Source organism: Nothobranchius furzeri, chromosome 18, assembly GCF_043380555.1.
Source record: "Nothobranchius furzeri strain GRZ-AD chromosome 18, NfurGRZ-RIMD1, whole genome shotgun sequence".
Lineage (NCBI taxonomy): Eukaryota > Metazoa > Chordata > Actinopteri > Cyprinodontiformes > Nothobranchiidae > Nothobranchius > Nothobranchius furzeri.
The window spans coordinates 44,744,658-44,769,850 of record NC_091758.1 but is presented as its reverse complement, the minus strand read 5'-3'; the positions used below and the strand labels follow the sequence as shown (position 1 = coordinate 44,769,850).

Genomic DNA, 25,193 nt, shown 5'->3' with positions numbered 1-25,193 from the left:
TTCCCACTCCTGTCCGCTAAAGTTTGGAAGCTGTGAGTGTCGAATCCACAGAGCCTGTCCAGACACGACTCTCACCGTCATCAGAATGAGCACAAACGCACACAGAAATGAGCTTTCTGATCAAATAAAGATCGCTTTCTGGCATTAATAGATGCTTCATTGATTTGTGGCTCTTTAGCTTCACTGAGACTCTGTGGGATAAAGAGACAAACAACCTGTCAACAAGAAAAAATTCAAATGAACCAAAAAGACCTTTTGCTTTTAGATTCTTACATTAAAATTTATTTGAGCAGAAAATATTTTCTTGTGCAAAAATATGAAACCAGATTTTTATGCGGCGTGAAGTTTTCAGGTTTCACGTCGTATTTCACGCTTTGAGTCTCATAAGGTTTTAAAATGTTTCTTTTCTTTGAAATGAAGTTCAGACGTCACAGTTTGACTTAAAACTTCTAGAAATAAATGTTTGTTTTAGTTCAGCGTAGAGCAAACTGAGATATAAACAAGCTGGTTTGGGGTCAAGGAGCCACTTCAGAGGCTCGAAGGGGCCTCGTGTGGCTCCAGAGCCCTGGGGATGCAGCTGCAGCTAACCTCCACACGTCTGGTCCTCCTGCTTCAGACGCCTACACCAAGACGGAGGTCAGCTACATCTGGCTCAGAGGCGCCTCCCAGTCGGTGGTCGTGGCGGCCGACGGATCCAGACTCAACCAGTACGACTTAGTGGGACACTCTGTTGGGAACGAGACCATTAAATCCAGCACTGGTGAGCAGAAACTAACCGCTAGCTCTACAGCTGATTCACATCAGCTGCAGTTCAAGATGGCCGCCACAGCTGAGCAGCACTGCTGAGTGGTGACAGGTCCAGGAATGTTCTGGAAGATGGATTCTGCACCAGAATCCATCTGACGGAAACCTGCTGTGGAGTCAGCTGAGATCTAACCGGGAACGTTGGAGCACAAGGAAACACGTTCTGCTGCTTGTTTTATTTCCTCTGCGAGAATCGGATGAACACACCTGTTCCTGTTGCCCTCAGGTGAATACACCGTCATGACCGCTCACTTCCACCTGAAGAGGAAGATCGGGTACTTTGTGATCCAGACGTATCTGCCCTGCATCATGACGGTCATCCTCTCCCAGGTCTCCTTCTGGCTCAATCGGGAGTCGGTGCCGGCCAGAACCGTTTTCGGTGAGTGACTCGTCTCACCAAAGGACATCTAAAGGGTGGGATAGAAGATGATGATGTAGAACCTGATGGATTATATTTTATTCTCATGACTGCAAGGAGCCTTGCAGCTAAAAGGTTGCTGGTTGCAATCCCACCCACACAGCGTTTCCTAGCTGTTAGCATGTCCTCCTCATGCATGTGTGGGTTTGCTCCGGTTTCCTGCTACAGACCAGAAACCTCCATGTCTGGTAGTTTGTCCCTGCGTGTCCCCGTGATGGACCGGAGACATGTCCAGGCGTCCACCACCTCTCCTGGGATCCCGGGTTTGAGCAGCATGACACGCTGTCCTTTCCTCCGGGGAACATGAGCGGGACGGACCAACAGCAGAACCTCGGTTCCCTTGCTGCTCCTGAAAGGCTCTGATTTAACAAGCTACACCACAGACACGCCTCCGCCATAACATTATGACCATATGCTTCATGTAGTAGGTCCCCTTGTAACAGCTGACACACACCTGGCTCACTTACTGATGGAGGTGCTCCTTTTTCAGGTGTGACCACAGTTCTCACAATGACGACTCTGAGTATCAGCGCCCGTAACTCGCTGCCGAAGGTGGCCTACGCCACCGCCATGGACTGGTTCATCGCTGTCTGCTACGCCTTCGTCTTCTCTGCTCTGATTGAGTTCGCCACCGTTAACTACTTCACCAAACGGGGCTGGGCCTGGGACGGGAAGAGCGTCGTCAACGACAAGGTAGGCCTGTTCGGTCAGGTGTTGGGGTTAGGCACGCCAACGCTGAAGGTGTTTCAAGTTTCCCTTCTTCTGAGCAGAAAAAGGAGGCGGCTGCGGTCAAGAGGAACAACGCCTACGCCGTGGCGGTGGCGAACTACGCTCCTAACATCATGAAGGACTCGGCGCTGCCCACCATCTCTAAGTGCTCTGTGAGCGAGCGTGGAAACGCCATGGCAGAAACCAAACCTGAGCAGAACCAAAAAACCTTCAACAGCGTCAGTAAGATCGACCGCATCTCCCGGATCATGTTCCCGGTTCTGTTCTGGACCTTTAATCTGGTCTACTGGGCCACGTACCTGAACAGAGAACCGGTCATGAAGGACCTGGTTCACGCTAACTGAAGCCAGCTAACAGCTGGTTTGGTTTGAGGAAAGTTCTCTTGTTTCTCTTTTAATGAGCAAATATTTTTAAGTTTGCCGTGAGCCCAAAGATCTGAGTCAAATAAACGTTTTTAAGACGGTAGAGCGTAGGAAATGTGACCGTCTGCTGTTCTGCCTCAGGTCAAAGCTGGAGGCTGTTAAACCAGCTAGAACCGGTCCGTCAGGCTTAGCTGCAGAAGCACGTCGATCTGGAAAACATTTAAATACAGAATCATGATGCTGATTTTTCTGTTTGATTTCCTGAAACAGCCCTTTGTAAAGTGTGACATCACTCTGGAGGAAACCTTCAACACCGACATGAAGAGTTAGCCGATCGCTAACACGCTGCATAGAAAACGTCTCGCTTGTATTTATGAGACTGAATCTGTTGAATATTGTGGCAGTCCTGCAAAGTCTTTGTTTTTTACTGTTTGCACACTCTTCTGATGTAGCATTACAGCTAATATTAGCCTATTTGCTAACTTAGCATTGTTTTGTTCCTCCACCACGTGGTCCCTCCCGGATCCACGTTTCCTGGTGTAGCATTTAGGATTTTCTCCTCCTCCAGCTCCAGGAGCGGTGATCTCTGCAGCTTTTACCTGCCTGTCAGCCATGACTGATTCTCTCTCTCTCTACCTCTCTCTATCTCTCTATATCTCTCTATATCTCTCTATATCTCTCTATATCTCTCTATATCTCTCTATATCTCTCTATATCTCTCTATATCTCTCTATATCTCTCTATATCTCTACCTCTCTCTCTACCTCTCTCTCTCTCTACCTCTCCCTCTCTCCCTCTCTCCCTCTCTCCCTCTCTCTCTCTCTCTCTCTCTCTCTCTCTCTCTCTCTCTCTCTACCTCTCTCTCTCTCTCTCTCTCTCTCTACCTCTCTCTCTACCTCTCTCTCTACCTCTCTCTCTACCTCTCTCTCTACCTCCCTCTCTCTCTACCTCTCCCTCTCTCTCTACCTCTCTCTCTACCTCTCTCTCTACCTCTCTCTCTCTACCTCTCTCTCTACCTCTCTCTCTACCTCTCTCTCTACCTCTCTCTCTACCTCTCTCTCTCTGTAGCACAGAGCAAAGGACTAATGAAGCTGACGTGTTGATGCACCCGTGAAAACTGTGTTTAGTGAACACTGAACGTTTTTTATTCTCGAGTCTGTTTCGTGTGTCGCTACATGAACTCTGAGCTCTTCTGTGTTTCCAGTCAAACCTCCTGAATAAACCAAGGTCTTCTTTTGCGCTGTTGTGAATTCAAAGATAATCGAAGATTTCTCTAATAAATGTGAAAATAAAAAGATTCATTTGGAGAACGTTTTCTTTTTCCTTTTAGGATTTGGAGGAAAATTTGGGTAACGGGTTTGATCATTTATCCGTTTTTCCTCCATCCTCAGACCAGCTGGAACCTCCTGGTGTCGGACTCACTCCTAACTTTGGGTTTCACTGATGATTGGAGCCGTTTCTGTAAATGAAACTGATAAAATCCAGGAAAAAGTTCATTTCAAACAGGAAGTCACACATGATCTGGGCTTCATGGTTCTGTGAGGAGCATCAGAGTTATGGAAGGAATGTCAGACAGGTCAGTCAAAACCTAAAAGCTGGATTCTGAGTCAGGATGAAAATCATCCTAGAAACACAGCCAACAAGCCACAGAATAAAACAGGGAAACATGGCAGTCTGCAGGCAGCCAACAGGTAGGAAGACTGTGGTTTATATACAGTGGGAGGGGTGATTACTGAGTGGGAACAGGTGTGAGGCTTTAACAGGTGAGGATGCAGAACTGATCCAAACGAGAGCACAGAAAAACAGTACAACCACAGCAAAGAAACTATTCCCAAAACCAGGAGCGTGCAGCAATCAGCTGTTTGCCAGCAGATACATGAGGCAGAGTCCAACACCCCCCCCCCCCCCCACGTGCATCGAGTCATCGTTAGATGTGATGACTCCGTCCTTCACAGAACCTTTCAGAACCACATGCTGCTTTTTGACTCAGAGCCAGAGCTTTCAGCAGCTCTTGAGGGAAAGTCAGAGCCTGGAAAACTGGGAAGCTCAAGCCGTGAAGCATGAACGAGATTGGGATGTAAAACATCTCCTCACACCATCTTCCTGACAAAAGTTCCAAAAACCAGCAGCTAAAAGAGTTTTAGATGTTTCATCATTTTATTTCAATCAAATTCAATTTTCATCAAACTGATTTGGATAAATCTAGTTTCATTTATTATTTTCTTTCTCCTTCCAAGGTTTGTTTCAATAAACATCATTAATAACGTGTGTAAATAAACAAATAAATGACATATGCAGACGCAGCAACATTTCAAAAAGCTAAAACCTTAAACTTCAGGTCCCAAATGCAGAAGAGTATCATGGGTCAAGGTAAGCAGCTGGACAGGAATCAGCTGTTCCTTGTTTACTCAGGCTTTATTTATCCTGGATCTATATTTATCCTGATGCTTTATTTATCCTGTATTTTCATTTATCCTGGTGCTTTATTTATCTTGAAGCTTTATTTATCCTGATGCTTTTTATCCTGATGCTTTATTTATCCTGTATTTTTATTTATCCTGGTGCTTTATTTATCCTGAATCTTTATTTATCCTGGGTCTTTATTCATCCTGATGCTTTATTTATCCTGGTGCTTTATTTATCCTGATGCTTTTTTATCCTGAGGCTTTATTTATCTTGTTGCTTTATTTATCCTGAATCTTTATTTATCCTGATGCTTTTTAATCTTGAAGCTTTATTTATCTTGAAGCTTTATTTATCCTGGATCTTTATTTATCCTGATGCTTTATTTATCCTGGTGCTTTATCCTGATGCTTTTTTATCCTGAGGCTTTATTTATCTTGTTGCTTTTTTTATCCTGAATCTTTATTTATCCTGGTGCTTTATTTATCCTGAATCTTTATTTATCCTGGGTCTTTATTCATCCTGATGCTTTTTTATCCTGAGGCTTTATTTATCTTGTTGCTTTATTTATCCTGAATCTTTAGTTATCCTGATGCTTTTTTATCTTGAAGCTTTATTTATCTTGAAGCTTTATTTATCCTGGTGCTTTATTTATCCTGATGCTTTTTTATCCTGAGGCTTTATTTATCTTGTTGCTTTATTTATCCTGAATCTTTATTTATCCTGGAGATTTTTTTTATCTTGAAGCTTTATTTATCTTGAAGCTTTATTTATCCTGATGCTTTATTTATCCTGGTGCTTTATTTATCCTGATGCTTTTTTATCCTGAGGCTTTATTTATCTTGTTGCTTTATTTATCCTGAATCTTTATTTATCCTGGAGATTTTTTTATCTTGAAGCTTTATTTATCTTGAAGCTTTATTTATCAATAACAATAACAATAACAATATTGATGTTTCTGTCATTTGAATGACATAACAGGATCAGCGAAACTGCAGTCACTCACAGATTATTTGAAATTGATGAGAGTGTCAGATTAGATTACAGAAACCCATCTGAAGGAGAAGGAGGAGCTTTATCCAGTCTTCCAGCCTTAAGGTGGAATGATCACGTCTGCTTCTTTGAATCTGCCTGAACAGAATGGCGTTTCAAACTGACCTGAGTACAGATTATCTTCACACCTGCTGCCAGAAACTGCGCCTGCTGCATCTTTAAATCGGCTAAGATTAGAAACGGTTCTGGTCGGGTCGGGACTAAATCCTCCTGGTGCTTAGATCAACTGCATTCCTGAGAGGTGGGTCCTGCAGAAAGGATGCTGCTGAAGAGGCTGCAATCCAGCGCTGACGCTTCAGCACTTTTCCCTCCGCCTGCCTTTGATTTTAACACATCACCTCATCCTTCCTGCTCTACTCCCTCTCGGGAAACTCTCCCTGAGCTTTGCACACAATCAGAACAAACCACAGCAGAGCGGGAAGAGCTCGGATGTCTCTGAAGCTGTTGTGAGGAGCAGGTCACTTCGCTCTTCTGGGTGGGGGGGTTGTGTTTTCTGGCCCAGCTGCAACTAGAGGCTTTCAAACAACAATCCGTTCGCTCATCACCCCATCAGCACTCCGGGAGCAGGCCGGCGCTCTGCCGCTGACACCAGCCACACAAATCTGCCCCAACGGTGTGAAAACAACTCAGATTTCACATCTGATTCAAAAATAAACAAGGATGTTTGAAAGCTCGTCACACATTTAACTGATTTACTAAAATGACTGAAGCTTGTGGAGAATCAACTAAAGATGGCGCCTGATGCTTGGCTGCCCGTCTGCCGCTCCTATTTTTGTTTTGAAACTGTTGGATGTTCGAGTCCTGCACCATCGTCTCGTATGATCTCGAGTCCTGCACCATCGTCTCGTATGATCTCGAGTCCTGCACCATCGTCTCGTATGATCTCGAGTCCTGCACCATCGTCTCGTATGATTGGCATACGCTCATTGATCTCTGATTCTTGGATCTCTCCATTTTCATCGCCGCGAGTTTGGAAGATCCTTCGTCTCGCTGTTCGCTATGGTCCCGGCGTTCCTGCTCAGCTCTCCGTTCCTTTTATGGTTCCAAAGAGGGCGTCGCCAATGCATGCCAGCAGGGGGGCTGGCGAGTGAAACTGAGCGCTTCATTGATGTCCTCGTCTTCGAAATCTGACCCTCATCTGAAACCGGACCCTCCCCTCTAGCACCGCCAGACACAGCTCACCCTGATCCTCTATCGAAGGACCCCCGGTGTGCCCATCATCGAACGGACCGAGGCCATTGGCTGATGAGAATTAAAAAGAGAGATCATATCTCTCCTGTCTTAGCTTCCCTACATTGGCTACCTGTTAAATTCAGAATAGATTTTAAGATCCTTCTTCTCACATATAAAGCTCTTAATAATCAAGCTCCATCATACATCAGTGATCTGATTGTTCCATATGTTCCTAACCGAGCACTTCGCTCTCAGACTGCAGGTCTACTGGTGGTTCCCAGAATATCAAAAATTAGGATGGGAGGCAGATCTTTTAGTTATCAGGCTCCTCTCCTGTGGAACCAGCTCCCAGCTTTAGTCCGTGAGGCAGACACCTTGTCTACTTTTAAGAATAGGCTTAAAACATTTTTATTTGATAGGGCCTATGGTTAAAATCTGATGTTAGCCTAAATCTGGACAAGTGGGGGAGTAGAGGGAGGTGGAGTGTACAGTCGGTAAAGACAGCTCTCCCTTGCCCTGCCTCCAACATGCCTCCATCTAAATAGGATAGATTATCCAGAGTTATCTCTGTAGTTATGCTGCTATAGGCTTAGACTGCTGGAGGATACACTGACCACTTTTCACACTCTACTACTTTCTTCTACAATCTGCTCTTTAACTGTATTATTTCCTGCAATTTCAGCTGTTAACTTTATTTTCTCTCTAAGTGTTTTTCTCCCCAGAAGAAGCTACAACGATGTTCTGCTCAGCTGTGGTGGCCTCATGGAGGGGGCCATCGATTAGCACACTGCTGCTAACCACTTAAACATTCTCCCTCTCCTGATAATAACTTTTTACTTTCCTTGACGTTGGATGTGCTACTACTAGTTTACCCGTTTAATTATAGATCCACTAGGATAAATACAATAAAGTTTATCTCTCACCAAATAGAATATTTACTAAGAAATCACAATATAACTATAGACACATTATTGTGTGTGTGTGTGTGTGTGTGTGTGTGTGTGTGTGTGTGTGTGTGTGTGTGTGTGTGTGTGTGTGTGTGTGTGTGTGTGTGTGTGTGTGTGTGTGTTTGGTGCAGGTCTGTTCGAGACTAGGTGCTCTAGACTCTGCTGCACCTCCAAATGTCAGGCGTAAAAAGACAAGCTGACTTTAAAATGTCAGATTAGAGGTTTTCTCTGTAGCACCACAGCCTCACACCAGCATTCATTACCTGGCTCTGGACACACCCCGCTCCTCCGACACAATCAGCCCGTGAAGCCGAAAGCCACCCGGCTGACTGAGCAGCACAACGTTCCTCACATCTGCAGCCTTGGCCCCAGACGTCAGCAGACTCCTCAGCGCCGTCGTTGTGTGGGAATAATCTCCTGCATGGCTTACCTTCAGGCGCTCTGCAGCATCTGTCAGCAAAAGCAAACAGTAAAGCTGGATGGAAAACAGCCGAGGAGCGTGTGTTTGCTTCAGATCAAAGACCTGAGTCGGTGTGGAGAAGTGAGATGCTAGCCTGGCTGGATGTGTGTGAAGAGTCCTTTTCTGTACGACGTCCCGTTTCCTGTTGGACGACACAAACAACATCATCGCTATTTAGGGGGATGTGGAGCCTTTTCAGAAGCATTAAAAAAGAATTATTAAGGATTTTATTCTTGGTTGGGATCTGGAAGCAGGAGGAATCGGCCTCTGGCAGCAACCCGGTGCTCCTGAGTCTCGATTCACTGTAAAATAAACGGAAATGAAAATAATGTAACAGAAGCTGTATTTCTTATTGTTGCCAGATTGTTCTCACCTGTTAGGGTCTCACACACACACACACACACACACACACACACACACACACACACACACACACACACACACACACACACACACACACACACCACGTCATTGACTTCCATTCATTTTAGTGACTGGATTGCGCCTGACCCTAACCGTTTTGTTTTCCTGCATTTGCACAACTTCCAGAATATTGAAGACATGAGACATCCAGGTAAGGTTGGCTCCTCCCCCTCCCGGACATGCCCCTCCCCCGTGATGGGACAGAGTTGTCATCATTCCAGAGGAGCCACGGTCCACCTGAGGCCCGTGAGCCTGGGCCCTGCACTGCCGCTTGCTCCCGCCTTCTTCCCGGCAGCTTACGAGTCAGGACCTCATCCCCAAGTCCCCCAAGTCCCCCGCCCAGATCCCCACAAATCTTTTAAAAATGTGTAAATTTGTGTCACATTCCTGGTCTTTTAACCAACAGCAACATTCAAGCAGGCAGGAAATAAATAATATAAAAATACTCAGTAAACATTCATCTCTAACGTCTTTAAATGAAACGTGTCAAAAAGGGAAATATTTCATCACATTTCTAGTCAAAAACAAACATTTTCAGGAGAAACGTGGATTAAAAAACGTTGACTATATGAATGTATTGAAAACAGCCTCATCGCTGTCATGGAATTTCAAGACTGGTTTTTCGGATTCTGAAATCTTTTGAGTGTAATAATAATGTGAAGGGGAATGATTTTAAATGATGTGTTTTAATGGTAAATAACTTCCAAAATGTCTGAACTGTCAGAATGGAAGAAATCGTGATACAGTCGTTTTTCTCTGTCGCCCGACCCTACACTAATATAATTCAGCATAAAAACAAACCAAGCTAACTTCATGAAGCTAACAGCGTTGACTCACGCTCACCGTTGCCGGTTTATGGTTGTAGTATTCCGCGGTTTAGTAAAACCCACGTTTGTACATGCAGGTACACGTATGAGTGTTCCAAAGTCTCTGATGCCACATTCCATCATTTTCCAGTTCCTCATAATGACAAAACTCCATGAGGTGTACTCAGCTGCTCCACAAGGATGGAGAACTGTGTAGAAGTTCTGGTTCTGTCCTGACCCGAGCTGAGACCCTCTCAGGTCTTCTGCACGTGTCTTCATGGGCGCTACCTCTGTGTCCGAGCATCAGTTAGCATAGGTCTACGGCAGAGACTGCTGCACCCAAAAGCAACAGGAAACAGGTCCGAAGATGACTCGGTAGCGCTAAAAGTGTAAATCACATCTTTATACTGCTTAGAGCAGATAATACAGCACTAAAGGTTGGTTTATGCTTGACGCGTCCGCGAGGTCCGCACGGCTCCGCGCGGAAAAGTTGCGTCATTTTAACAACCACGCCCCTCCACCGCGTCTCCGCACGGCCCAAGATTTCCGCAACGCGCACCTCGGAAAATTTCTAACCACGCAGACGGTCGGACGCGGAAAAACATGGCGGACCGGCATGGCAGAGGTTGGTAAATACAGACATTTGTATGATTCAGCTCTCAGAGATCACCGTGATCAACATGTTGTTAATAATTCTTGGAGAGAAATAGCTCGCACTGTCGGAAAAGACGAGGACGCTGTTAAAAATGCTGGAATGCCATGTTGTAAACAGTCATTTCTACTTCTACTATGGTGTAGTGTTGGGTGCATGCTGTAGAGCTCCATGCTGCCCCGTTCAGTTTGGGAGAATATTGGCTCACCGCAGAGACGAGCCGCATGAACCATAAACGCTGCGAGTTGTGAAGCGCGTTCCATCCGCGAGCCGCTTCACCGCGCGGAAAGTGAATGCGTCAAGCATAAACCACGCTTTATAGTCTGTAAGACGTGGAGGTCGATCAGTTTCATTCTCATGGTTTATTTGTTTATATTTTGTGATTCTTCTTCTTTCTGTGAGACTGGTGGGGCGGCGCCCTAGCGCCCCCTATGGACGAGCTGCCACTGGTCTGCCGTTTGTGTTTCCCAGCAGGTGGTTTCACTGGTGTGTTATGAATATTTCACTGGTGTGTTATGAATATTTCACTGGTGTGTTATGAATAAACAGAATGTGATTAAATAAATGGGCATTAAACCCTCTGGAAGTGACTTCCACTTCCTACCGGAGGTTTGGTCCCCGGTCCTCGGCCCCCACCCGGGTTGGGACCCATAAATCTGAGGTCTGGCCCTGCCGAGAAGGACATTTGAATTAAAGTGAATGTCTGACGTGGCTAAGGTGCCCTTGGGCAAGGCTCTGGCTCTGGCTCTGGCGTCTGTGTGCTCGGGTTTAAATCCTCCAACAGCCGCCGGTTCAGGTGTATATTTCACCGTCTCCGGTAGGCGCAACATCTGTCCCAGCCGCCCGTTAACGGCACTGCAGATGGACTAAAGCAGAGTCAGCCTTCCGGCATCCTCCTCCTCCCCCTCCTCACCCCTCATGGACGCGTCCCTCTCCTCCTCACACTCTCTCCTCCTGACCAGCCCCTGCACGCCGTCGTGATCTAACGGGAGGAGGAAAAACACCGATTTCCCGGCGGGAGCCGCTGCGGTTTTATTGTTCTGTGATCCAGCTGCTGCGGGATGAAGCTGTGGTTCGGCGGGACGCTGCGGGAGGAAGCCATGACTCCGTGGCTGCTGCTGGCGCTGCTCGGTCTGTGGTGAGTTTCCGTTACACCGTGAGGGGTTGGAGGCGGGTTGGCCGCAGATGGCGCTTCTAGCTTCGGCCTGGAGGTGTGAAGAGGCCACGGGAGTTCCAGAGCAGCTGGAGCGGGTTTGTTCCGGTTCGGTGCTGAGTCACCTGTTTGTAGAACCTCGACCTCAGAATGAAGATCAGGCTGGGGAAGTCCTCACCTTTACCTGCAGCTCCTTAATCTGACCTGAACAGCAAACGGTCTGAAGCAGGTTCAGTTCTGGTTCGGTTCGGTTCTGGAGCCAGTTAGGTATGATGTTTAACCACACCGATTCTGGCTCTGGAGGCCGATACCGATCATCGGCAGATTTAGGTTGATCTCTGAGTACCTTCTTGATGCTGGAGATGTTCACCAGCAGAAACAGACGGTGATGTCACGATGAGAATGTTGACTGGAAGGAAAACTCTGGTTGAAGCAAACATTCCATCATGGATCTGTGATGGAATTAGCTCTGATGACCTGTTATGGGATGTTCAACAGCTGGTCTGAGTTCAGCCGAGTCCAGAATGAGCTTCTAAATTTCCCAGCTGTCCATTTCAGGAAACCACACCAGGTAGACTCGGTCTTCCTGTCGGACTCCACCCCTGGAGGAGGAGCTACAAACGAGTTCCTAAAAACTCACAGGTGAGGTGTAACATGAGAGTCATGCTGCACTCAGAGTCCTATGAGGGATGCAACTCTGTTTCTCTGAACAGAGGCTGTTCAGCTCTGGGTCAAACATTTACTCAAAAACACGTCTGAAAATCACCACAAAGGCAGAATTTAGGTTATTTTTACTGGATTACGTAATCTGGTCTTTTTGAGCTTCTTAGTCCTCAAAGAAAAGGTTAAAGGTCAGCCTCCTAGGTGTCTTCTTTACCCTGACATAAATCATCTTCTGCTCCTTCTGGATTATCTGCACATTCCTTCTTGTGCAGATGAACTCAACCTGAGCTTAAAGGCCTGAAATCTTCTGGTCAGACAAAACGATTCCTTTAAACACGATGAGACTAAAAGCTGCTTCATCCCTGAAGCTCTGAGGACCACAAACGTAGACGTGCTGCTGTGGGTGTTTCCACATCTGCAGCGCTCCGTTCTGCTGGTGTTGGCTCAGAGAAACGGAGCTGATCTGGAATCAGGCTCTCATCTGGAGGCTTCAGCCTGGTGGGTTTCAGCTGCTTCGGTTCTCCTGAGGGATCCCTGATGGCAACACTCCAAACAGCAAGTCTGCAGCTGGAGGAGGAGTCCCAGCTGATGATAATTACACACCGCTGTCTGGTTCTGATTACACACGCAAACACACTAGAGGAATGCATTCGGCCAAATCTTCAAAATGACTCGTTATTCTAGGATCTCCTGTTAGAACTCTGATCCCGGAGGACTTGGAGCCTGCGCCCAAAGCTCCTCAGCTGTAGATCTTCATCCAGTCAGAATCAGAAGTCATTCAGCTAACAAAATACCCTTGGCTGTGATGCTCTTCACCTGTGAGATTAAGGTCCTGAATGAATGGGAGAGTGAACCCTGTGACGTTCTCTGATGAAGTGGTGAGGCCTGGAGGAGCTGGGCTTGTCTCAGCCTCAGCAGAAAGAGGAGATGTTGCTGTGCCTGGTCTAGGTGAGGTCCATGCTAAGAAACCTGGTGATGCTGACTCCACCTCTGAGCTGAGATCCAGCGTGGAGAGGCTGTGCAGGAGTTTAAGTTGATGAAGAGGATTCTGATGAAGGTGTCATCCAGGTGTGACAGGGCAGCCTGTGGGACACGACGTCAGCAGAGTGGTTGGACTGGTACAACCTGAGGGGTTCTCTAAGTGGTCCTGGGTGAAGGTGGTTTGTTGGAGGTTCACAGGAACCCCCACTGGCTCTGAGCTCAGGCTCAGGTGTCACACAGCAGGCTGAGGCAGGGCTGCTCAGATCCAGACCCGGGTCCAGGTTCAGTTCAGGTGTTCTCGGAGCCGCTCGTCTCTGAAGTAGCCTCTTCAAACTTCTGTTTCTGAAGAACTTCTGATTTGTTCTGGAGAACCTTCATGCAGACGTTTCTTTTCAAAAGCGGTTCAGAACTTTTTTGGCCTAAAAAAAAAAAACAAAAATAAATAAAAAGTCAAGGAGACCAAACTGGTGTTTGAGCTTTTACTTATTCAAATAACACCTTCTGACCTGCACCAGGTGGGACATGGTTTCGTCAATCAGACACCCCCCGTCGACCCGTTTGGGTCGGATTGAATGAAGGGGTAAGGAGTCACTGGAATCCCGGGCTGGCAGCCAAGTCCTCTGGTTTCTACAGAACCGGGTCGGTGTTTATTAGCAGGGAGCAGCAGCAGCAGCTCGTTTGGCACCAGCCGAGTTTTCAGCCGGGTGGAACCGGCGGTAATAGAAACAGCAGGACTCATCAGAAAGCAGACTCCTAGGAGCGCTTAGAGCTCCGTTTACATTGAATCCCTCTGAGACCGGAGCAAGTTTCCCTCAGACAGGAGTAGACGATCCCAGAAATCTGAGTTTTTACTTTAATTAGCTTCAGAAAAGTTGCTCCTTCTGTTAGAAACAGCTGATTTTTATTTTCTCTGCTGAAACAGGCAAGGTCTGATTTCTGCTTTCCAAGCTAAAATGTGTCCTTTCACAGTTCTGGTGTCAGTGTGTGATGCACACACACACACACACACACACACACACACACGCATGCGCTTGCTCACACACACACGCACACACACACACACGCACACACACACACACACACACACACACACACACACACACACACACACACACACACACACGCATGCGCTTGCTCACACACACACGCACACGCACATGCACACGCACACGCACACGCACACGCACACACGCACATGCACACACACACACACACACACACACACACACACACACACACACACACACACACACACACACACACACACACACACACACACACACACACACACACACACACACACACACCTTTGCTAGGAGTATGGTCAGGGTGTAACAGAAGGAGATGAGTGAGAGGTGTACATGAAGGTAAACTGGATTTATTTTGGTCTCTGCAGATTTCTGAACCCACACAACCAAAGGAAGGAGCCTCACAAGAAATAATCCCAACTTAGAAAATATGACAACCTAAAATGAACCCTGACAGGAGGAAACCAGGAGGCTCTCAAAAGCTAACTTAGACCAAAGATGAAGACAGTTTCACTGTTGACTTAAAGATCTGCCACACAACTAGAAGATAACCAAAACTGAAAAAACTCAATTCAAAGCTATGGAATAAACTAAAACAACAACCAAACCTAGGTTGTCCTCCTGGATTTGATCTGAAGCTTGAAGCTTCTCAGTGGCCTAGTGGTGGAGTGTCCACCCTGGGGCTGTGAGATCTGGTCTCAAATCCTGGTCGGGTCATACCAAAGACCTTAACAATGGGACCCAAAGCCTCCCTGCTTGGCACTCATCTCGAAGGGGTTGCATTGGGGGGTTAAACCACCAAATGGTTCCCGAGCGCGGCCACAGCTGCAGCTCACCGCTCCCCACAGGGATGGGTCAGATGCAGAGATGAATTTCACCAGTGTGAGATGAATTAATGGGACTTTAACTTCAAGCACACGAGTGGTTATGAAAGACTTATCAAAGTGCTGAGTTCCTGTGAACATTCAAACTAGTCAGACGAGGGAAGTGAGACAACAGCACTAATCCGTGTCCTCGCTCTCCACCAAGCACCGGAGATCTGCTCCCTATTGAAGGTGCCACCAGGATCAGGGTGGTTCAGCGTGGCTCTGCAGGACTCATCCAGCATGGCGCTGTCCATGGTGCTGATTTTCTTTAGCTGCAGTAGAGACATCTGGACAGGAGCTGTCCAAGGTGCTGAATGCTCAGGGCTGTGCTGGGATGAAAGCCGGAGAAAGCAGCAGCAACCAAGCACAAACACACAGTCTGGTTTCTGCTGGTTCTGGTCCGGTTTTAGTTCTTCACGACACATGAGATTGTGTCAAATACTGACAAACAGCAGCTTTGATGTTGGAAAACTAAAATAAATTCATTTGAAACAAAATGTTTCTTCAATCAAATCAAATCAAAGATACTTTATTAATCCCAGAGGGAAATTAGAGTTTCAGTACACACAATTCAGAGATCAGACATACATGGGCAAGACACATGACAAGAATTGGTGACTGTGGTCATTCGCAACCCTGAGTCGCGCTACTTTAATAGAGGTAAGAGGGTTGCATGAGGATTGGTTCAGGTGGAGGGAAAAAAGGCACTTCCGAGTTACCCTCCACCAGGAGGTCAGATTTGCTCTGCAAAAAAACACCTCAACAGATATGCAACAGACTTCAGACAACACAACATAAGTGTCCACTTATTTCCAAAAGCAGCAGGACAACTAAACTTTGGGCAGCAGTAGCTCAACGGGTTGAGCGGGTTGTCCAGTAATCGGAAGGTTGCAGGTTCGATCCTGGCTCCGGACAGAGAATTCTGCTGTTGTGTCCTTGGGCAAGACACTTAACCCACCTTGCCTGCTGGTGGTGGTCGGAGGGACCGGTGGCGCCAGTGCTTGGCAGCCTCGCCTCCGTCAGTGTTCCCCAGGGCAGCTGTGGCTACATCGTAGCTCATCACCATCAGTGTGTGTGAATGGATGAATGATACACTGTAGTGTAAAGCACTTTGGAGTCCGTACTCTGAGAGACGCTATACAAGTGTGGATCATTTATCATTTATCATTTAAACCCCTCACTGGACCGCAGCTGGAATCACAAGTATGGCCTTATCTAGTCACATGACTTCAGGTCAGAGTGTCTCCATTACGTCTCGTGTTTGTCTCCGACTCCTCGCAAAGTTGTGTCTGTTTTAGAAAAAACATCTAACCATTTCCACAAGGGGATCAGGAACCACAGCAATCATTCTCACACATAAAGGTGTCGTCTGGTCAGAAAACACCTCTGGATGTTTGGAAGGTGGAGATTCTGCCATCAGACAGACAACCTGTTATATGCAGTTATGTTCAGAAACACCTTAAACTCACACGTCAGCATTTAAACATCCAAGTGTTTTCTCTCCTTCCCAGTTCAGCCATCAGTCCCAGTAAGCAGGAGGAAGAGGACTACGAGGATGTTCCCATTAATAAGACCTGGGTCCTCTCTCCGAAGGTCTATGAGAGTGACGTCACTCTGATCCTCAACAAGCTGCTGCAGGGTTACGACAACAAACTGAGACCCGACATCGGAGGTAGGTCTTCTGGATTTATGGGTCAGGAGAACCAAACAGACCCTGTCAGATCTTTCCAGGATTCCCAGATCCTGGAACTGTGTCATTTCCCCTCCTGTTGTGTTTCAGTTCGGCCAACAGTGATTGAAACAGCTGTTTACGTCAACAGCATTGGGCCCGTGGATCCCATCAACATGGTGAGACGGATTCATCCCATTCACATCTTTACAGAATTCCACCTCCAGAGACGCCAATGTTTTAACACAGACTGATTCCCAATGAGGAATATGTGGATGAAAGTCCAGCTGCATGTCTGGATCATTCAGCAGATTTAAACATAAAAGGAGAGGAAAGAGGTGGACTTAAACACTCCAAACAGGAAAAAGGGCACCGGTCAGTTTGGTTTTAGGAATTTTGACTAAAACAAGTCATTTCAGAAAATCCCTGTTTATGATGTCACAATCGGGAACATTGGCATTGACTAATCCTAACCCTAGACACATCAGCCAATCAGGGAATAAGTGGGCGTGGCCACCACTTGTTTTCTTCCAGTGACGGAGCCCTGCAAGGTCTCCTGCTGGAAGACCGGGAATAGAGCTGCTTCACGTGAGAGGGCTAGAGCAAACGAGTCATGAGCATGTTTGGTGTAGAAGTTTATCGGCGGACCAGGAAGCAGCTCAAACGGACATTTGCAGCTTCTCCTGGGACTTTTGTTGCAGGAGTACACCATCGACATCTTCTTCGCCCAGACGTGGTACGACAGCCGGCTGAAGTTCAACAGCTCAATGAAGCTCCTCATGCTGAACAGCAACATGGTAGGAAAAATCTGGATTCCAGACACCTTCTTCAGGAATTCCCGCAAATCCGACGCCCACTGGATCACGACTCCCAACCGGCTGCTGCGGCTGTGGAGCAACGGGAGGGTGATGTACACGCTGAGGTGTGTGTGTGTGTGTGTGTGTGTGTGTGTGTGTGTGTGTGTGTGTGTGTGTGTGTGTGTGTGTGCTCTGTTTTTGTGTCCTTGGAGAAGAAACGGATGTAAAGCTGATTTCTCTTTGTTGCAACTCTGTTTTTATCAGGTTGACTATAAATGCGGAGTGTTACCTTAAGCTGCATAACTTTCCTATGGACGAGCACTCGTGTCCGCTGGAATTCTCGAGCTGTAGGTGGTCAGACCAAGCCCCCCACCCCCACTCATTAATGAACCCGCCATCTCAGCTTCTGTGACTTGTTCAGAATAAGGTTGTAGCACGTTAGCTAAGCCTGTGTTCGTTCTCGTCGCCAACGGGCCCATCTGCTTCAGGCTGCATCACCCCACCCCCCAGCAGAGCGACGAGGTCACCTGAACCGTCTCCTCTAACAGAGTTCATGATTTCTGCACCTCTCCTGTCTGATTCATGTTGTCTGAGTCATCATTTGTCTTGTGCGCTGTGCTTTTGCCTCTCGTGTCTCTTCATGATCCCAATCTTCCACGTGAACGTGGAAAAGAGAAAGCATCTCATGGAGCCGAGGACGAACAGAGGAAGCAGATCAGTCTCAGGAAATGAGCTCAAAGTGAGATAAAGAATCGGAGATTTAGAGTCCCAACAGCAGAGTGGTCGTGTGTTGTTACCAGAGTAACAAACACAGATAATAACTGGGAAAAAACAGACTTTAGCCTCAGAGCATGAATGGTATTCCAGCCATTTGGAGTGTGTAAATAATTCCAGAGCGGCCTCTGTTTAGAGGAACAGAGTTGGGTTTACCAGGACTGATGAGCTCATCTTAAAACAGCTCCACTCTCCAGTCTGATGGGATCTTTCCTCTTCCCAAATCCTGGATTTCATTGCTGTTAAAAATCCCCTTCAGGCTGAAAGCTTTAAAGCCTTTTCAAAGTTGGTTTGGCTCAAGCTCGTAGTGGTGAGGTCAGACCAGCGGGTCCAAGTGCACTAGGGTGACCAGATCCCAACTTCCCAAATGTGGGACAGAGATTCTCAATGTTTTATATTAATTTTCCTCTAAAATCAGCATCTCATAGAAAAAATATCCATACTTCTTTGCTACTTTTTTCATCATTCAGAAACAAAACAATTTTTCAACGTGACAACAAATCTCTTCTAATTTCAGGTGAGAGAATAAACATCAGATTATAATCTCTAAAAAATTCAGATATAATCTAATAAAAGTTTCTTAGAGTTACTTGTTGCCTCAAATGTCTGAGAATAAGTGATCAAATCTTCCGTTTATTGTCATGTCTTCACTGTGCTTTAAAGGCTCAGAATGTTTTTGTTTATGTTTATTTATTTAACAGACGCTTTTATCCAAAGCGACTTACCTATAACCTATAGGGCATGTTGTGATCCGTGGGGGAAACCGGAGCACCCGGAGGAAACCCACGCATGCATGTGGAGAACACGCAACTCCACGCAGAAAGGCCGCAGCCGAGTTTCTAACCTGCAACCTTCGTGCTGCGAGGCAACAGTGCTAACCACTGCGCCACCATGCAGCCCAGTGTACGCGGGTATCTGAAACCGCAGCACCTTGCCTGTGTTAGAGCCTCCATTGTGTCTACCATGGACCTGTCTAATTACCGGAAAACCTGCTTTTGACCCCTTCATATCAGGCTCCACACACGCTCCGGACCTGCGTTAAAGTCCCGCCTCCGTTTGATTGACAGCAACAGGCAGATTTCTCCAGTTTCTTCTACAAGATTGAAACTCGAAACAGGAAACTGTCAATAATGCGGGACTTCTGGTCCCCCTAGAGTGGACTGACCTTCACATTTAAAACTCCAGTCTGAAAAAAAACAAGTTTTGCAAAAGTTTCACATTATTGTTGTTTTGGTGGGAATATTAAGATATTCCTGCTGATTTAGTTCCTTCAAATGAAGCAGATACGCTACAGCTAGCTGCTTTAGCGGCTATGTTTGCTAACCAATAAACAGAAATGTTCCGTCTAAAGGGCAGCGTTCCATGCACTACATCACTCTGACTGTAGCGTGTCACTGGTGGCGTCGCACGAACCTGTGGGTAGTTTGGGAGATGGGTTAACAGTGATGCACTTAGGTTTCAGCTAGAATCTGGTTAGGGTTAAGCTCTTTCTCTAAACTAAGGCTGTTCGAAGAGCTGCTGTTGGGACCACATTTGTTTTGCTGCTTTGAGGACGTTTCCTGAGCTGGAGCCAATCACATCTTGAATGTTCCATCAGCCTTGTTGTGGCCTAGTGTTCCTGGAGGTCAGCTGATCAGAGTGTGTGGAAAACATGGACACAGCCACCAGTTCATCCCGACGAGCTCTCTGAATCCGGCTGGAAGCTTCTCAGAGTCTCAAATCAGACGTTTAAACTGCTGCCGTCGTGCAGAAACAGCCGATTTCATGTTTTTGTTCCTTTTGTTTTGCATCAGCGCTCCTAAAGGACTCTCATCATCAGAAATGATCAAAGCATCTGTTAGATGTTATTTTAGTGCATGGCTTCAAAAGAGGAAGAGTAGAAGAGGCTGGAGCACTCGGGTCAAGTGAAATGCTGAATAGGTGCAGCAACAACTCGAACATCATGCTGTCTTGGTCAGAGTTACAGTTTAGATGTTTCACACAGCAACAAACTAGTCACATGCTCACTGGTTGTGAAGCTGAGGGCTGGAGCAGAGGTGAGTCGGTGTCGGTCCGGAAAAATAAACAAACACGATGGAGTTCTTCTCCGTCCATTTAAGGAAACCGTTAATAAATCAACGAGTTACGGTGACAGACACAGCGATGCTAACGCCAGATGCTACAACAGCGGCTAACCCTAGCTCATCTAACTTATGTTAACAAATAAACGTGACGTGACCCGATGCCCCAGCCTCCTTTTCTACTGTTGGTCCCGCTGATGAGCACCGGCACTTTTGGATGAAGCACATCACCAAGTTTCTGGGAAAACTGTTGTTCGTCTCTGGAATGTAGCCGGAATTTCTGCTTCCTGTTTGAGTCTGTTGGTGCCTCAGTGGCTGTGCCCATCTTCACTCTGTGTGTGTGTGTGTGTGTGTGTGTGTGTGTGTGTGTGTGTGTGTGTGTGTGTGTGCGTGTGTGTGTGTGTGTGTGCGTGTGTGCGTGTGTGTGTGTGTGTGTGTGTGTGCGTGTGCGTGTGTGTGTGACTAACAAGAGTTTGTGCTGCACCTTGCAGACGGCTATCCTAGGAACGAGATCATGTACCGGTGGCAGAGGCGAGCGGTGGAGGTGGCCGACCAGCGCTACTGGAGACTTTACCAGTTTGCTTTTGTGGGAATGAGGAACACGACGGACGTGGCTCACACCCAGTCGGGTTAGACGGAACCAGACTTTAGTTTACTCTCTGCCGACGTGAGTCAGGAACATTTTGACGGTGTTTGTGATAAACTTCCAGGTGAATACGTCATCATGACCATCTTCTTTGACCTGAGTCGGAGGATGGGTTACTTCACCATCCAGACCTACATTCCCTGCAGCATGATCGTGGTCCTGTCCTGGGTCTCCTTCTGGATCAACAAAGACGCCGTCCCAGCCAGAACTTCCTTAGGTCTGTTTCCTCCCACAGACTCTGGTTTTGTGTTGAATTCTTTGGACTGAGATGAATAAATAAGCTATTCCGTGTTTCACTCTGCATTTTCTCTCCAACGCTCTGTTAGGCATCACTACGGTGCTCACCATGACCACTCTGAGCACCATCTCCAGGAAGTCCCTGCCCAAGGTTTCCTACATCACCGCCATGGATCTGTTCGTCTCCGTCTGCTTCATCTTCACCTTCGCGGCGCTCATGGAGTACGGCACTTTGCACTACTTCACCAGCAACCGGCAGAGCAAGAAGACCAAAGCCAGCACCAACACTCAGGTACCGGAGCTTCTGTTATTCCCCCCCATCCCACCCAACCACACGGCTGATTTTCACCGCCTTCCCTCTGTAGCAGAGGGCTCCGAGCATGGTGAACATCCGGCCCGGAACGTCGCTGCTGCAGATGAACAACATCGTGCCCTACCACGAGGACGACGAGTACGCCTACGACTGTTTAGACGGGAAAGACTGCGCCAGCTTTTTCTGCTGCTTTGACGACTGTCGATCAGGTGCCTGGAGAGAAAACAGGATGCACGTTCGAGTTTCCAAGATCGATTCGTATTCCAGAATATTTTTTCCCACTGCTTTTGGTCTTTTCAACCTAGTTTACTGGATAGGATATCTGTATTTATAAAAAGAAAAAAACGGCTGGAGTTTAACGTCCGCAAACATTTCCGCTGCTTTTAGATTAGTTAGAGACGATTTGCTTTCCTGACACCACCAGCCTGGCTGCAGAGAGGCACGGCATGCTAGCGTTCCTCTGCTTCCTGATCCGCAGAAAAACGATCCCAGTTACTTTGTGTGAAATTGGTTGTGGTGAAAAAGGTTTGCAGGTGTGAAACTCCAGCCGCCATAGAGGAGGAATCGCCATGACCCGGGTTTTGTTTATCCTTTAAACCGCTGAAGCAGGAGAGCAGGAGAGGAGCAGGGATGGCATTCCTGCTCATGTGGAGAAAAACGAGTGTGTGTTCCTAAACCTTACGGGAGCTGATGGTAGTTTTCCAGCAGCTAGGTTTTATATCCAGATGTACCACGAACTACTGGCACCAATGTAAACAGCTGGATTGTTATCGGTGTAAAGCCTCCAGCGGTTTCCGTGTCGTTCTGCGTCCCCGCTCGTAAACAACTGGATAGAAAACTGTTGCATGTAGTAAAAACAATCCCAGCATCGGAATATCTGCAGCAATACAGTTAAAGGCAGCTGTCGGTAGCATCTTATCGGGAGAAAGAGTTATTCCCACTTCATCCAAACCGGCCACGGAGTTCCCGCCAACCGGACACTTTTCTAGTTTAGGACCTCACGAAGCAGGAGGCTCAGCACCAGCATGACTACGGGGGCTTTTTAGGGACAAAAACCAGGAAGAGTTGAGACTAAAGTTAAGATTCTCTCCACAACGAAACAAAGTTTGGACGAATGTCGGATCGTTTTGCCCATTTTAGACCCGGTTACCCACAATGCCTTGTGATTTTACCTCCACGTGTTCTGTCAGCTCAGCTGTGCCCTGTAGATATCTGAGAGATGTTTGAGACTCTTATTGTGAAGGACTGAAGGAAGCTCTGCTGTGGGAGAAAAAGCATCATTTTTTAAAATTAACTCAGTGAAACACAGTCAGAACCGTCGGATATTAGCATAACTAAAGGTGTGGTTCTGGGTCAGAACCGGGTTCCATTAAGAACCCACGTCAGACTGTTTAGAGCTTCAGGAAGCTCATCACTTCCTCCCAGCGATGCTCCTGCAGCTCCCAGTTTACACAGAAACCTGAGATTTTACAACAGCAGGTGAACACGACTGGGTCAGATGTTGCCTTTCAGTCACACCAGCTGTTTCAGAGGGCAGCGGAGATCATTCCTACCACACGGAGATTATTATTTACAATTATTCAGTCTGAGGTCAAGCCCAGACGGTGTGTCTCAGCAGCAGCAGCGTGTGTGTTGACCTGCTTGTTGCAGCGGCGTTTCCACACACACGCACACACGTGTAAAAACGTGTTTTTGTTTTAGCTCCTCGGAGCCACTCCGTTATAAGATGACCGAAGTGCTGTCGGATAACGGAAGCATGATTTCTGATGATGATGTTCAGGGGCAGACTGATTACTGTTGCCATGGTTACCTGCCTTTCTGTGACCTGAAGTAAAAACAGGCAGGTTTGTGACTCATCAATCTAAAAAATACTCAAAATCAGCAGAACTGAATCCATGTTGGGCTGAAAAAAAAAACGTCTTTTTCCTGGAAATTTCCCTTCTTTACACCGGAAGTTTAGACGTTTTGGTCCAATTATCCGTCCAGATGATCACAATAACAAGAACACTATTATTTTCCCTTTATTTTAAATCTGATGATTATTTTCCTATAAAAAAATAAAAAATAAATCCCAATTAAAACGAACTAGCAGCAACTTTTTTACATGAATAATATCTGAAATAAACAATTTATTTTTTGTTTGTTTATCAGTCTGGAGTTTTATTAAAAGTTGTTAGTTTATATTAACCTAAAATCTCTGAGTACCTGAAGAGGAATGTAATAATAATAAATTATTATTATTAATATTAATATAATATAATAATAATAATAAATTAATATTAATATAATAAAAATAATAATAATAATAATACATTATTATCATTATTAATATTAATATAATATAATAATAATAATAATAAATTAATATTAATATAATATTAATAGTAACAAAAACAACAATAATAATCAATTATTAGTAGTATTATTAATATTAATATAATAATAATAATAATAATAATAATAAATTATCATTATTAATATTAATATAATAATAATTATTATTATCCATGCTAAGATGTTTGTCTAATCCAACCTGAAATGTTATACAATTCTTCATGTTTAATTTCACGACCAACTTTAATGAACTTTACGTAATTTAATTACCCAGAAGGTAATTATTAGGAGTGAATTATTGATCCAGATTTTAAATTTTACTCAAGTTAGTGAAAACAAATGAATATCAGCTGAAACTACAGATAGTATCAGAGAAAAGTGTGTTTTACATCAGAGGAACGTACAGATTATGTCAAAGGCAATCCCAGATTAAATGGATAAAAGTGAAGCTTATTCTGTAACCTGCAGTGAGTCTGATGTGTTTGTGAAGAGAAGTTAAGGACGCTAAACACAACTTTTATTTAAACTTCACTTTTTGGTATTCATGCAGAATTTTGTCATCATTTATTTATGGAAGTTCTGATCCGGACGCTTTTCCGCTTTTGGGTTCCTGACTTCTGCTAAAAAAGAAACCGTGAGAAACCTCTCAGTGAAATCCAAAGAAACTGTGATGGATCACATGTGAAGATTTGTGTTGTAATTCTTCTGCCTGAGAAACTTGTTTAGGACACGCAGAGCATTATGGGTATCAGCTGATTTCACAGGTTTGTGTTTGATCAGCAGTAAAATCGGAATAACAGAAATGTTAGAATAACCTTTATTTATTCAGCTGGACTCCAACTAACCCGCGTCACTACCATCTAAGATCAGCACCGGCGACCGTAGAAGTCTGAACCTCCGAACCTTTCATTGCCTTTTAGCTGAACGTTACCTCCGAATGATCAACGAGGAGCTAAACGTGCTGAATAACTGAAGCCATAAACACACCTGCGGCCCCGTGGCTCTGTAAATGTCGCTCTTGTTGTTTTGTGAATATTAACTCGACACACTGTGACTGAATAAAGCAGTGCCTGAAATCCTCCTCGTGTCCAACTTTGTGTCGGAGACTTCAAACGTACTCAGATGCTTCCGGCTTGTTGCCGTGGACACGACGCAGCGCTCCGGCTGGCTGCCTCGGAGGCCGCATCCCGACCCGGGAAAACATTTTAGTTTAACATCTCAGTGTGCATCATGCTCCTGCTCCGCCATGTTTGTTTACTCTAAAGTCGCCGTAGAGCTCACGGGATTTCCCATCTGAGCGGGGAATGTGTGGGAATCTGTCCAGTTTGGAAAATGATTCAACAGTTTTAAATCCTGATGTAGGAACTGGGTCTGATCCTGCTAATATTTTAATCTTTAACACGTTTACCCCCCCCCCCCACGCACACACACACACACACACA

General features: G+C 46.0%; 2 protein-coding genes across 2 annotated transcripts in view; both read left to right on the top strand.

Moving 5' to 3' along the window:
* gabra2a (gamma-aminobutyric acid type A receptor subunit alpha2a) overlaps positions 1-3,167 on the top strand; it is an 11,288-nt gene extending 8,121 nt beyond the window's left edge. The window contains exons 5-9 of the mRNA XM_015969105.3: positions 1-32; positions 617-760; positions 1,031-1,183; positions 1,713-1,915; positions 1,993-3,167. The exon at positions 1-32 is cut by the window's left edge and continues 51 nt beyond it. Of these exons, the coding sequence (XP_015824591.3) occupies positions 1-32; positions 617-760; positions 1,031-1,183; positions 1,713-1,915; positions 1,993-2,295 (835 nt within the window). The 3' untranslated portion in view covers positions 2,296-3,167. The remainder of the gene's footprint in view (positions 33-616; positions 761-1,030; positions 1,184-1,712; positions 1,916-1,992) is intronic.
* A 7,544-nt stretch (positions 3,168-10,711) lies between these two features.
* Positions 10,712-24,832, top strand: gabrg1 (gamma-aminobutyric acid type A receptor subunit gamma1). The gene is made up of 9 exons (XM_015969106.3): positions 10,712-11,368; positions 16,433-16,593; positions 16,702-16,769; positions 17,292-17,512; positions 17,652-17,734; positions 20,713-20,850; positions 20,932-21,084; positions 21,194-21,396; positions 21,470-24,832. Exons 1-9 carry the CDS (start codon positions 11,292-11,294, stop codon positions 21,749-21,751), a joined length of 1,386 nt encoding a protein of 461 aa, XP_015824592.1. The 5' UTR covers positions 10,712-11,291; the 3' UTR covers positions 21,752-24,832.
* Positions 24,833-25,193: the final 361 nt, after the last annotated feature.